We start from the raw sequence: 14349 nt of genomic DNA, 5'->3' as shown, positions 1-14349 counted from the left end.
CACCCAGCACTCTTCCCTGCCTATGCAGGGGGTCAGACTCGATGATCTCAAGCAAATCCCGGGACGTCTCAAGCAAATCCCGGGACGTCTCTCAAGCAAATCCCGGGACGTCATTCTCCCCCTGTACTCGGCCTTAGTGAGGCCGCAGCTGGAGTACTGTGTCCAGTTTTGGGCTCCACAATTCAAAAAGGATGTGGAGAAGCTTGAGAGAGTCCAGAGAAGAGCCACGCGCATGATCAGAGGTCAGGGAAGCAGACCCTACGATGACAGGCTGAGAGCCGTGGGGCTCTTTAGCCTGAAAAAGCGCAGGCTTAGGGGTGATCTGATGGCCACCTACAAGTTTATCAGGGGTGACCACCAGCATCTGGGGGAACGTTTGTTCACCAGAGCGCCCCAAGGGATGACGAGGTCGAATGGTCACAAACTACTTCAAGATCGTTTCAGGCTGGACATAAGGAAGAATTTCTTTACTGTCCGAGCCCCCAAGGTCTGGAACAGCCTGCCACCGGAGGTGGTTCAAGCGCCTTCATTGAACACCTTCAAGATGAAACTGGATGCTTATCTTGCTGGGATCCTATGACCCCAGCTGACTTCCTGCCCTTTGGGCAGGGGGCTGGACTCGATGATCTTCCGAGGTCCCTTCCAGCCCTGATGTCTATGAAATCTATGAAATTATCTGAGACAGGAAGACCATAAATTGATAGATATATATATATATATATATATATATAAAAACAAGGGCACTTACAGATAAAGCTTTCTAGGCCAAAGCTTCAGGTGGTATAATTTAGGTTAGCTTAATGAAGGCAATATAGTTATACATTTTTCTAACACCAGGAGATCTGGCCCACTGGATAAATATTTCAAACTGCCTCAAAAATAAGTCAAGGTCTAATCCTCTTTTTCTTTCTTTTTTGTAGCTTATGGCTGTCAGTTACATTAGTAAGTGCAAATACAGATGTGTATTATGCAACTATAAAACCCTGTATGCACTTACAGTGAAATTCACCCTTTGAAATCACACACTGGGTTTTGATTCAACAATCTGTGCCCCTCCATACGTGATATGACACTGGGAAATGTCAAGATAAGCCACCTGGAAAGTAAAGAGTAATTTTGCTTTAAAGAAATTATTTAGCTGATTAGTAATAAGTTTTTTCCAAGGGCTTATATAGCACTTTTAAAAATGCTTGCTCTGTTCTTCACAGTCCCCATCCTAACTCCAGGCTACAAGAATTGTGAGGCTGGAAGGGATGACTTGGGTCACCCAGGCCAGTTCCACGATCTCACAGCCAGCAACATCACATGATCCCTTTCCTTGAAAGGGTCAAAGAGCCGTGCAAAACCTTTTACCTCGGTTTCCAAATTGTAGGTCCATCTCATTTTAAACACTCGGGTAACAAAAATTCACTTTGCAAGCAGGACTTTACAATTAAATCTCTTTCTTCTATTTGCTGTTGTTTTCCTCTCCAGGCCACATGATCTATGCTGCTTCTTTCATCCATTCTATTAAAAAATTCTGACTTGAACAGTCAACTTCGATTGTCTGTTTGACCTTTCTATTTGCCTTGTACATACTTAACACAAAAGAATGGGAAAGTAACATCCTGTTTAGAATCTTGGATCTCCACACCCTCAGCAATGAATCAGTAAACTTGGCATGAGTGCCTAGCATGTTAACAAGCCTGACGGACTTTCAGAACATGTCATCATCGATCCAAAAAGACAATACAGAACGTAAGTACACTTGCACAGAATCATGTCCTCCTCAATGTTCAAATTCTAATTACAGTTAGAAAGCTAAGGTTATCCCTGCTCCCCACAGGGGAAAAATAAAGGAAAGAAAAAGCCAGATTTTCGTGCTTATGAGAACAAGAAGAGCACTAAATGAAGAATAGTGTTGTAGAGATTTGCAGATTGCTTTGGTGCAGGTTTGAGTAGTTTCAAACATGCTGCTCTTTTGCAATTCCAACTCCAAGCCCTTGAAAAAGCTGTGCCATTGCAAAGCACCTACTGAACTATACCAACCTGCCTAGTTTTCAAGTCTCTCTTTCAGCCTTTGTAGGGAATACCAAGTCTGACAGAAAGCTAATGCGGTCCCTGTTTTCAAGAAGGGGAGGAAGGAAGATCCAGGCAACTATAGGCCAGTCAGTCTCACCTCCATCCTTGGTAAAGTCTTCGAAAAGATTATTAAGGCTCATATATGTGACAGCCCAGCAGGAAAAATTATGCTGAGGGGAAACCAGCATGGGTTTGTAGCAGGTAGATCATGCCTGACTAATCTAGTCTCTTTTTATGACCAGGTTACAAAACACCTGGACGCAGGAGTTGGGGTAGATATCGTCTAGACTTCAGGAAGGCCTTCGATATGGTATCACACCCCATACTGGTGAACAAATTAAGAGGCTACGACTTGGATGACTACACAGTCCGGTGGGTGGCAAATTGGCTAGAGGGTCATACCCAGAGAATGATGGCAGATGGGTCGGTATCGACCTGGAAGGGTGTGGGCAGTGGGGTCCCGCAGGGCTCGGTCCTTGGACCAATACTCTTCAATGTCTTCATCAATGACTTGGACGAGGGAGTGAAGTGTACTCTGTCCAAGTTTGCGGATGATACAAAACTGTGGGGAGAAGTGGACAAACCAGAGGGCAGGGAACAACTACAGGCTGACCTGGACAGGTTGGACAAATGGGCAGAAAACAATAGAATGCAATTTAACAAGGAGAAATGCAAAGTACTGCACCTAGGGAAGAAAAATGTCCAGCAAACCTACTGCCTAGGAAATGACCTGCTCAGTAGCACGAAAGCAGAAAGGGATCTTGGAGTCCTAGTGGACTCCAAGATGAACACGAGTCGTCAGTGTAACGAAGTCATCAGCAAAGCTAACTGCACTTTGTCGTGCATCAGCAGATGCATGACAAACAGAACCAAGGAGGTGATACTTCCCCTCTATCGGGCGCTGGTCAGACCGCAGTTGGAATACTGTGTCCAGTTTTGGGCGCCACACTTCAAGAGGGATGCGGATAACCTGGAGAGGGTCCAGAGAAGGGCCACTCGTATGGTTAAGGGCTTGCAGGCCAAGCCCTATGAGGAGAGGCTAGGGCACCTGGACCTCTTCAGCCTCCGCAAGAGAAGGTTGAGGCGCGACCTTGTGGCTGCCTATAAATTCATCATGGGGGCGCAGAAGGGAATTGGTGAGGCTGGAGTAGATCTGGGCAAGAAGGAAGAGTCTGGAGACAAAAGCAAGGAGGGAGGGGCAGTAGTAACAAGAGAAACATTTTGAGCAGAATATTCCAGAAGTATTGAGGGATATGTTTGAGTGTAGCTTCTCCATTGATTTGAGATCTAGTGATGGAATGGTACGGTAGAAGGGAAAACCTATCATGGCAGCAGGCTTACCAAGCTGTAAAAGAGAGAAGAAATCAAAGATAAGAAGCAATCTAGAAGAAAGCCCCAAGCTAATATGTGGCTGCAGTGCTCCTTTGATGTCCTCCTAATACTGCGTGGCAAAAATATCTCCCAAATATCCATGATTGATCTAGCGAATTGGAGATAGTTCACCTCCCAATGACTTCACAAGTATCTGCTTCAATTAGCTTTAGTAAATAAAATAACCAAATCATAATTCAGTTCTCTGATGTAGCTGCAAAATTAATCTGAAAAAATATCAAAATAAATCACCGCTTTAAAATGTATAGAGTGTACCTTCTAAAAATGTAACCTACATCTATCTCTGAGTTGTGAATAACATGTATTATGGTTATATCAAACAACAAGGATGCCTTTTTTGTAGAAAACAATGATTAAATTGAGGCTTCCTGACCAGTGATTTAAATCATGATTTAAATCTTATTTGATTTAAATCAAACCCACCCCAACTAATACTACTTATAATTGCATCCTGTTCTGACAAGAGGGTGGTTAAGTAGGTAGAAGTACCTCATCTATAGCCTCTTTTTTCACCCACAATTCCAATGTTTAAAGCATAGTGGAGAACCAGATTCAACCTTAAATGCAGACTGATGAAAATGCTGGTCAACCAAAACTACTCGCAGATATATGGTCTGACCTAGGAATTACAAGCTCATTCATTGATGCAGCCTTTTCAAGCTCTTTCAGACAACTAGACTTAACCCAAGCCAACTCCATGAACTCAGAAGAAAATGGCAAAAATAACTGGAAATAACTGGGGTGTTTGCCTCTAGGGGTGTGCGAAATGGGCCATATTCGATTCAGATTCAGCCCAAAGCGGGGCACAGTGATTCTATTAGTTGATTCAGATCACAGTCCCAATTCAATTGGGCCAAATCCGAATCTGAAGATTCAATGCTGATTCGGAGAATCAGTGATTCATCCATAAACACAGCTTCAAAATGTTTTTTCTACATACCTCAAGGTACCAGGCGCAGCTCATGAATGCTGTGATGGTGGGATAGATGGAGCGTCCCACAGGAGCATGGGGAGGCCCCCCGCGTACTTGGCGATGGATCCAGTTGTGGACTGGAAGTGTTTCTGGTCCATTTCCAGGTCAACCCCCAAGTGCGCTGGGGACACCCCCCACATTCCTCTGGGACTCTCCATTCACCCCAGCATCTCAGCATTCAAAAGCTACCGTTCCAGGTATGTAGAAAAAACATTTAAAGCTGTGTCTATGTCCGAATCATTGAATCTCTCCGAATTGATTTGGAGGCTTCTGATTCAATTCAGAGATTAATGGGTCTCCCGATTCAATTTGGATTTGAAGATTTGGCTGCCGAATTTGGCTGAATCTCCCCTGAATCAAATCAGCAACTAAAGCTTTGCACAGCCCTATTTGCCAGTTAAATAGAACTGAAAGTATATAGCAGGGGTCAGCAATGCCTGGCACACGTCGAGCATGACACACGAGACCATTTTGCTTTGCATGCTACTGCCAGCCACGAAGCCCAGGTTGCTCCCAGCAAGCAGACTGGGCTGCCTGGCTGTCAGTAGCTACCCAGAGCCTGGGCTGGTTGCAGCCAGGAGGCTGCAAACATCTGCTCTGGGCTCCAGCATTAGCTCCATACAGGCGGGTGCATGTGCACCTCACAGCGGATGGGCGGGGAGGGGCAGGGGGCCTGAGGCAGTGCAACCCTGGCTTTTCCCCTGCTGTTGGCACAGAGCTGATGACTGGGCTCTGGAGCCTGGCACAGCTGTTTGTAGCCAGCCTGGGCTCTGGGCAGTTGCAGCAGGCAGCAAGCAGGCTACAAACACCTGCACCCGGCTTCACAGCCCCAGCATCAGCTCCATGCTGGCAGCAACTGCACATGGACCTCAGAGCGGATAGTGGGAGGGCTGTGCTGCCTCAGGCCCCATCTCCACCGTCCACTCCAAGGCACGCGTGCACCCACCAGTATGGAGCTGATGTCACCCTGGAGCAGATGTTTGCAGCCTCTTGGCTGCAACTGGCCCAAGCTCTGGATAGCTGCTGCCAACCACGGAGCCCAGTCTGCTTGCAGCACGGCTTGCAGCTGCCCAGCTGCTTGCTGGGAGCAGCCTGGACTTTGCGGCTGGCAGCAGCTGAACCTGCCTGCTCCCCCTCCACATCCAGCATCTGGTTCTGTGTGTTTGTCTGCCTCTGTCTGGTTCTCTGTGTCTGTGTGCACACACATGTCTGGTTGCGGATATGTGTGCATGTGTCTGTTCTGTTTCTCTGTGTTTGTGCATGTGGTTCTGTATGTGTGTGTGCCTGGAAAAGGAGAGCAGAGAGAGAACCTTTTTCTTTCTCGCTCTCCTCTTTCTCGTCTCTTTTTTTCTCTCTCTCTCATTGCAACATGCTCAACAAAAAAGGAATACAGAACAACAAGGCAACATTCATGATTATTAAATATACTAATATGCAGTGCGTCCTGCCATGTACTCCCCACACCCTCATTTTGTTTTTCTGGCATGCCGGCACTCCAGCACCTTCCAAGGTAGACATTGCAAGTTTTTTGGCGCTCTGGCCAAAAAACATTGTCTGCCCTTGGTATATAACCTCCAAAGCCTGGACTGTTTCTATAGCTGAGCTTTAACTACAGTGGTAATTCTTTGCTGTAGTTCCTGTGCTGCCTTTGAAATAGCGTTCTGGAATTGGTGGGGTACGAAGGCATATCTGGTACGTGCGTGTTTCTATACTGCTGATCTCCAAGGAGTATTCAACAGCAGCCAAGCTGTTTAACCGCAGTTCCCTAAAATGCTGCCCTATTCCACTGATACTATTAGCAAAGCAGTTAGCCTGGGCTTCATGAAGTTTCATTTGACAAAATGCAAAGCAAATGTGCCAAACCAGCTTTCTTTAAGTCAGGATTCTTCCACGGGCCAATACATATATGAAAGTAATTAAGACTGCTACCCACGGTGGTCCTAAATTAAAAACAAATGACTGATTTTATAAGTGCTAGACCTGCGACATTGCATACACTGCTGACGGACAATGCAAACCATGCTTAAACCCAAGGGACTAGAGCGCCACCTAGTGCCTCATGGGAGTTAAAGATTCAAAGATCTATTTCAGGTTAGTCTACACCAGGAATGTCAAACTTAGCCCACAGGGCTTCTCATGGGTTGGATCCAGACCTGGGGGCAACAGGGCAAGCAGAAGTGAATGGAGGAGGCAGTAGGCTACATGGTGGCAGGGTGAGTGGGGCTGTGACAGCACAGCATTCACTCGTCCTCTACTGATAGCCATGTCCACTAGGGTACACAGATTCAGCAGCAGGCCCATTTGTTTTGATGCCCTTGCTCTACACAGATTTCACAGGCAGAGCTGTAGCTGCATGGGGGGAGAAGTGGGGTGGGGGGAAAGGGAAGAGACAATTAATTAATATATCTAAAACTCATGCCATCTAAGAAGTGGAGTTTTTCTAGGGGTAAACAGTAAAAAGGGCTGCTCCTTGTTTGAAGCATCACACTAAGCAGAGTTGTAAGGAAAGGCAAAATTACATTATACCAAGAGAAGCTAGTTTTTAAACACTGAATACTTAGCACACTTTAGCAATCTGCAGAAATGGAAACATGGTCAGTTTCAGTCATTGTTCCCAAACATAATGCACATGAATGAGCACTGATCTTAATATAAAATGCAGAATGATCATATCATAGGTGAAAAATCTATAGACAAACACTTATCTGGAATGGTCTACACATGCACAAGCTCCTGAGGTCCCTTCCAGCCCCATTTTTTGAGTCAATGATGATTTTCTAACCACATTTCAGCCGAGATATTCCACTGAAACTACAGCTGTCTTTCCAAGTTTTCTTCTCCCTCTACTTCAAGGAGCATCTAGCATGGACGTAACTTGGAATAGTTCTTGATTTTTTTTTTTTTTTTTACTGGCACAAAAGGTAGTCTTCTGTCTTTTAAAAAATGTAAATCTAAAAACAGATTCTTCCATTTTTAGTACTCTTGCTGTGACTACACGAACAAGATGTCCTGTAGACCAGGAAGGGTGTTGTACTTCTAGGACAGTGTTACTCAAAACAGCAGCTTTTGTTGGCATGTTATGAACTAAACCTAAAAAGCTGAGTACTTAAGAGACAGGTCCAGTAATGAACAGCTCTTTTCCAACTTCCAAAACCACGCTCATTAAAATGGGAAATACAGTCCAGACCACCCTTGGTATTTTATAACCCCACTGCTTATGCAATTAAGCACTCTATGCTCCAAACCTCAAAGGACATAGCCACTTCTCTTCCCAGACCACAAGAAAAATAAGAATCTTGCATAATATGCTATATACCACTTTCAGCCACAGATACTATGATTCCCACATGTCAGCACTTGCCGGATCCTGCTAATGCAGAAATGATCCTATGTGCATTTTTAGTGTGCAAGACAGTGACTAACAGCTGTACCCAATGGTCAACACAAACTGTTGATCTTTAGATGACAAATCTTATTTCTTTCCTTCCAGCAGCTTTGCTTATCTGTTAGTCTATTGGCATACATACCATTAAGCTTTTATATCTCTAATTCTTTCAAGCTGCTTTTGGCTAGTATTTTCTACATCGTATGCCAGAAGACTATACTTTAGAAACCACATCCAACCTGCGCATAGCCAAAACAGACGTTTAAAAACCTGGGAACAAATCAACCATGACTGCAATACTGGAACTGCACTGCTCTTTAGACTCATAACTTGCAGTCTATACAAGTATTATAGGGGCAGCGTGGTAATATATGTAAAAACATTAACACCCACCCCCTCCACACTTCATATTCAGTTGTAACATGCATGTACACTGGTTGATTTCTATATACAAAAATGAAACGTGACAAGTCATATCCAAAAGATAAATCATATTTATTAGTTAAAAAAAAAAAATCAAGACACTGCCATAGCCAAGACTGTGAACGCTGATTTGAGTTATGGTTTTCAAATGTACTATGGAATAAGTAAAAGTAATTTGTACCATTTTCACTGGTAAAAAAAAACAAACAAAAAATAGGTCCTTTTCCCCCCTTCCCACCCCCCCAAAAAAAACAACAGCAAAAAAAACCAAGCGACAAAAAGATAATATCCTATAAAAATATAAACAGTTTGGAAGGGAAGTGTGAACTGAACAGGAACCATTCTCCCAATGCCTGAATCTGTCCAACATGGTAAATCCTCTGCAGTTTCAGCCAACCCTCAACGGAGGAGCTACAAGCACGACGCCATCACCTCTGACAAAGAGCATCGGAATATTCCTCTTGGTAGACTAAGAGGAAGAAAAGAAGAGCACGGTTTACATTTTTATCAGATGGGCTGTACAAACAATTAAATATAAATTCATAAGATGGACACTGAAAGTTCATGATAAACAAGTGTAATGGAAATAAATGTAAACTGAAAACTCTTTGCATGTGGAAAAGATCAATGTAAGCATCAGGCAACTTTGATGTTTTTTTCACTTTGATAACAATTTGCCCAAAGTGACTTTAAATGGAGTCCTTCACCAGTATAGTTTGCAAAAATCAATTTTCATCTCCTCAAATTTAAATTTAAATAAATGAAATATTCCACTTTACACTTGGTTATAATTAATAGTGAATACATTAAAAAAAGTCTTACTTTATAAATTTCTTCATACGTTTCTTCATCAATCTCTATTGTTGTTACAGTCTCTTCCACATCACCCAAAATCATATTTAAGTGTTGATCGTAAGCCTGTAGGAAGGACACCAGTTTAAGGTAGTTTCCTTACTCTCTATACAGTACTTAATGTGAGAGGGGTAGGGTGGGGGGAATGGGGAAGGGAGAAGCATTGTGTTCCCAGCTGAAGTTCAGATACAAACAGAATGAAAAAAGAAAAAAGAAAAAAAAAAAACCCCACAAAAAACTCACAAAGTATCTTTTCTAGAAGTATTTATGGCTGGATGCAAATAATGAATTAATTTAATATTGTTTTGACCATCATATACATCACAGTATTTTAAAAGCAAGATGGCGTTGATTCCTGCTATCCTAAAAAAACCCCAACAATTTAATTTCAGACACTAATGATGTTTCAACTACTGAACTCTTTCCACTGCAAAGCAGAAAGACACAACTCAGTAACACAATAACAAACCAACATGTTTATTCATGGAAGAATTCCTATAGCAAATAGGCTTATGCTTTCCAAAGGAACACCGAAAGGACTTAACAGTGACATTTCCTATTTGGTCATTATCAGTGGCAACGATCTGCACATTCAAAGGGAAAAGTAGAGGCAATGAAATGGTCTACACACAGACAACCCTAACAGTAACAACCGTTTTGACCACATTACAGCCTTTCCTAGGTCATTGTTACAGTTTCCAAAGTCCCAAATGAATTAAAGCCAGCTATCTCATCTCTTTGCTTCCCATAACTTTGCAAGGAACACTTTGATAGATGGAAACCAGATACAAATGTGTCATTAAGGGACAGATGAATACCAGTGAAAAAGCAAAAGAAATTTATGCAAGATTACACCAAGGCCCTATCCCACAAGTGCTTCCGGCACACCAAATGATTATAATATTTAGCTTTTACATAGCTCATCAATACATTTCAAACTGCTTTACAAAAATGTCTGCATCATGACCTGCACATGTGAAAAACTGAAGCATAGAGGTCAAGTGACTTCCTCAAACTAATACCAACACCAGGAAAGGGAACCATGTTTCCTAAGTTCCTATCTAACACTTTATCTATCATGCTATGCTGCTTACAGGAAATTTACACTAGATTTCCCTAAATTGGTGGCTCTCAACTTTTCCAAGAGAGCACCACTCCACAGTTCTTTTCTTTATTTTTTTATTTCATTTGTTTTTTCAGATGAGGCAGGTTTTATCCCCAGTTGAAAACCACTACTGGTGTGCAACTTAGCATGGTGGTTCTCAACTGGGTACTGCTGCTGAAAGATAACTTCCCTGTGCACCTGCTGCACAGCCAGACCAAGAAAGGCTGTGGCATGTGTGCACACACCTTCTACACTGGTGTTCTCAAATAATCCTAAAGCAGACAGAAGAGCTGGCTTGTAGGCCTGTGCGAAGCGGCTAGTATTCACTTCAGATTCGTGTGACTTGGGGGACAGCGATTTGAATCACTGTCCTGAATCTGATTTGGAGACTCGGCTGCTGCCAAATCTCCAAATCACACAGGCCCCAACCCCCGCCTGCTCTTAATGGCTGCCCTGCCTACCCCAGCTCCCAGCACTTTGGAAAAAAAAAAAAAGAAGCCCCGATTCACTGTGTGCTGCTGGGTGGGGGGATCCCCACTGCCCCCCACTGCACGAGGGGCTCTGTCACAAGCCCCCCAACCTCCGCACCTGGCCCAGCTCCTGGCCCTTTAAGAAAAAAACCCCAAACAATAAAACCCTGGACTCACCAGGTGCTTCCCAGTGGAGCGAGATCCCCCTGCCCCCCACTGCCCTGTGCTGGGGGGGGAGGGGGGGGGGCGGCTCTGCGCAAGCTCACTGCAGGAGATGGTGAGTCTGGGGGTTTATTTTTTGGTTTTTTTCTTAAAGGGCCAGAGCTGGGGTGGGTAGGCCATGGAGCGGGGGTGGGGGCTGTGGCAGCAGGCAGGGGATGAGGCCTGGCAGGGGTCCCCCCCATGGGTCCCCCCCATCTTGGTCAGCCCCCACTCCCCCAGCCCCTACTTACCAGCATGGAGTCCAGGTCCAGATACCTGCTGCAGGGGGTGCGGACTGCCTGAATCGCCAAACCTCTCTGAATCTTTTCTGAATTGATTCAGAGAGCTTCGAATAGATTTGGACCTTTTAATTGGTCCCGATTTGATTCGGATTCGGAGATTTGGGTACCGAAATTGGCCCAAACAATCAAATCAGTACCCAAAACTTTGCGCAGCCCTATTGGCTTGTGCTGCAGCCATTCTAGGTCTGCCACTGCACAATATCTCCCAGGAAGAGTCAGGTGGGACAGTGGAGCTGTCATGCATGCCTCTGATTATTGGCATGTCAGGGGATTGAGGTTGGGGTTAACTGGGATGGACTACAGCACAAGCTGGCCCTGCTGTCTCCTTTACAGTTATTAGAGAACCCTAATGCAGGAAGGATCTGCACATGTCACAGCCCTACATGCAGGGCAGTTTTACTGGATCACTTGTTTACAGCACCCCCTGAAAAAAATCTCATGGCAGCCTGAGGAACTGTGCTATCCTGGTTGACAATCACTGCTCTGAATTATCACATTGTTAGAACATCTGGTATGGAAGGCAGGAGTAAGTTCTTTTGCAAAGGGGGGAAATATGCCACCTTTCAGATGTTTCTAATCACAAAATATGATTGTGCCGTGTGCCAGGTGCAAAATTTGCCATACAACTTTAAATCAGTGGGAAGCCAACTTTTTGGCTGAAGTGTCACATGGTAAGCCCTGCACCCTCCCAGTCCGTCACTCTAATTCCCTTCTTCTGCCTGCTCTACTTTCTGCCCTATCTGCCACTGTGTTCTCTTTTGCCTCCCTGATCTCCTGTGCCTCACAGAGGCAGCGTGTGCCACTTACAGCATGCATGTCAAAAGATGCCGACCTCTAAATTAAGATCATAATTTAATTTATGGTAACCTGCATGCAGCACTACAAACAAGTTCACCATTACAACAGAAATGAAGGCATCATCTGTGTCTAATACTACCTACTGAACCAGCCTTCACCAGACTGCAGAATAGAAGACCAAGGGGAATTTGATAACAGCCTTCAAATACCCAAGTCATGACTATAGAAACGATGGAGATGGGGTTTCTCTGTAGCTGTAGGGGAAAGAGACTAGGTGCAATGACTTCAGACTACGGCAAGGGAAATTTAGGTTGGAGATTAGGAGGAACCTTCTGATTATGAGGGTGGTCAAGCATTGGAACAGGCTACCTAGAGAAGCTGTGGAATCTCTGTCCTTGGAGGTTTTTGAGAGAAAGTTGGAAAGGCACTTGGCTGGGATGGTTTAGTCAGGGGCAATCCTACCCTGAGCAGGGGCTGGACTAGACAACCTCAAGAGGTTCCTTGCAGCCCAACTGACCTCTGATCCCAAGTATTTCCACAGATCTGGATAATGGGATGGAGCTGGTGTCATCTGCAGACTCAAGCTGCGGGGAGTAGTAGATATGCCGGAGGGTAGGGCTAGGATTCAGAGAGACCGTGACAAATTGGAGGATTGGACCAAAATAAATCTCATGAAGTTCAATAAAGACAAGTGCAAAATCCTGCACTTAGGATGGAATAATCCTATGCACCAGGACTGGCTAGGGGCTGACTGGACAAGCAGCAGCTCTGCAAAAAAGGACCTGTGGGTTATAGCAGACAATAGGCTGAATATGAGCCAACAGCGTGCCCTTGTTGAAAAGAATGCTAACATTAGTGGGAGCACTGCCAGCACATCAAGGGAAGTGATTATTCCCCTGTATTCAGCACTGGTAAGGCCACATCTGGAGTACTGTGTTCAATTTTGGGCCCCCAATACAGAAGGATATGGCCAAATCAGAGAGTCCAGTAGAGGGCAACAAAGTGGATAGGGGGCCAGGGAGCATGATTTATAAGGAAAGGCTGAGGTAACTGGGCTTATTTAGTCTAGAGAAGAGGAGACTGAGAAGGGACTTAGTAGCAGCCTTCAACTCCCTGAAGGGTGGGTCTGAAGAGGATGGAGCTGGACTGTTCTCAGTGGTGGCAGACGACAGAACAAGAAGCAACGGGCATTTATACACATACTGCTGCCACGCACCGCAGATCCAGTGCATCAGAGCAGATTAATCGACTCAATTAACTGAGTCTGCTCTGCACACGAGCTGATGCACACCGCACTGCGTCATCTGCAGTTGTATAAACGGCAAAATGCACACCAGCCTGGAGAAAACGGCAGTGGTGCGCATTTGAATGAAAACATCTTTGACGTGTTTTAGTTCAAAAGTGGACCGCCGCCATTTTCCGCGCACTGACGCGCACTTCACCACTTATCCAACCGCATGCATTGCAGCGTCAGGTGCTTTTCAAAGCACCCGGCGCTGTGGCACATGCATGGGTAAAAATGCCTGACGGTTTCAAGTTGCAGCAAAGGAGATTTAGGTTGGATATTAGGAAAAACTGCCTCACTAGGAGGGTAGTAAAGCACAGGAACAGATCACCAAGAGGTTGTGGAAGCTCCAGCCTTGGAGGTTTTTAAGACCCAGCTAGACAAAGCCTTGGCGAGGGCGATCTAGCTGAGGCTGGTCCTGCTTTGAGCAGGGGCTGGACTAGATGCAACCTCCTGAGCAACCTTCCAACCCTCATTTACGATTCTGTGATCTTCACTTACATGTAATCTCCCTCTGAGCTCTCGATCGTTCCTCATTTTCACGTAGATTCGCTCATCTAGACTGAGCCTGATGAGATCCAGCGGCTCCTCTACAGTATTGGTTGTCTGTTGCTGAGAAAAAAACAAGGCGGTTCCTATTACAAGCATGAAACCCCCTGGACGTTGCGTGTCCTAATCCCTGGGGCTCGCAGGCAGAGACAGGGCGAGGACACTGCTGTCGTGTCACAGACACCCCGATCAAGCCGGCGGCCACCAGAAGCGGCAACTTGAGCAACCGGGGCATAATCCCCCGAGGGCCTGGCAGCCTGCGCCCGCCCCACCGGCACTAGCGTCGCAGCGGTCAGGCCTCGCCAGCGCGGCCGAGACACGGATGACACGAGCCAACTCGAGGGAAGCGCCTCACCTGGTCCACCTCGTCCGCCATCTTTCAAACGAACTCTCGCGAGATCCCGCGAACCCGCCTTCCCCATCCCGCGGGGCTGGGGGCGTGATGACGCCACACGTCGCGCGAGGGGAGGGGGGCGTGGCTTGTCTCCCCGCGAGCCCTCAGTGTTCGCAGCTGTGAAATGGGCACCGCTCACCTCAAGGGGGCGGGTGTCTC

The 14349-nt window shown here is 45.6% G+C and overlaps 2 protein-coding genes across 2 annotated transcripts in view; one reads left to right on the top strand and one right to left on the bottom strand.

The window, feature by feature from the left end:
* Window positions 1-14349, top strand: part of XPC (XPC complex subunit, DNA damage recognition and repair factor) — an 80206-nt gene that overhangs the window by 44695 nt on the left and 21162 nt on the right. The gene's annotated exons all lie outside the window — the stretch shown is intronic.
* On the bottom strand, window positions 8296-14307 carry LSM3 (LSM3 homolog, U6 small nuclear RNA and mRNA degradation associated). The gene is made up of 4 exons (XM_006017798.3): window positions 14152-14307; window positions 13749-13859; window positions 9057-9152; window positions 8296-8703 (listed from the first exon to the last, which is right to left on the bottom strand). Exons 1-4 carry the CDS (start codon window positions 14170-14172, stop codon window positions 8623-8625), a joined length of 309 nt encoding a protein of 102 aa, XP_006017860.1. The 5' UTR covers window positions 14173-14307; the 3' UTR covers window positions 8296-8622.

Source organism: Alligator sinensis, unplaced genomic scaffold (assembly GCF_000455745.1).
Source record: "Alligator sinensis unplaced genomic scaffold, ASM45574v1 scaffold839_1, whole genome shotgun sequence".
NCBI lineage: Eukaryota > Metazoa > Chordata > Crocodylia > Alligatoridae > Alligator > Alligator sinensis.
Note: the sequence above shows the minus strand (reverse complement) of the source record. Positions and strands in the feature narration are given on the sequence as shown.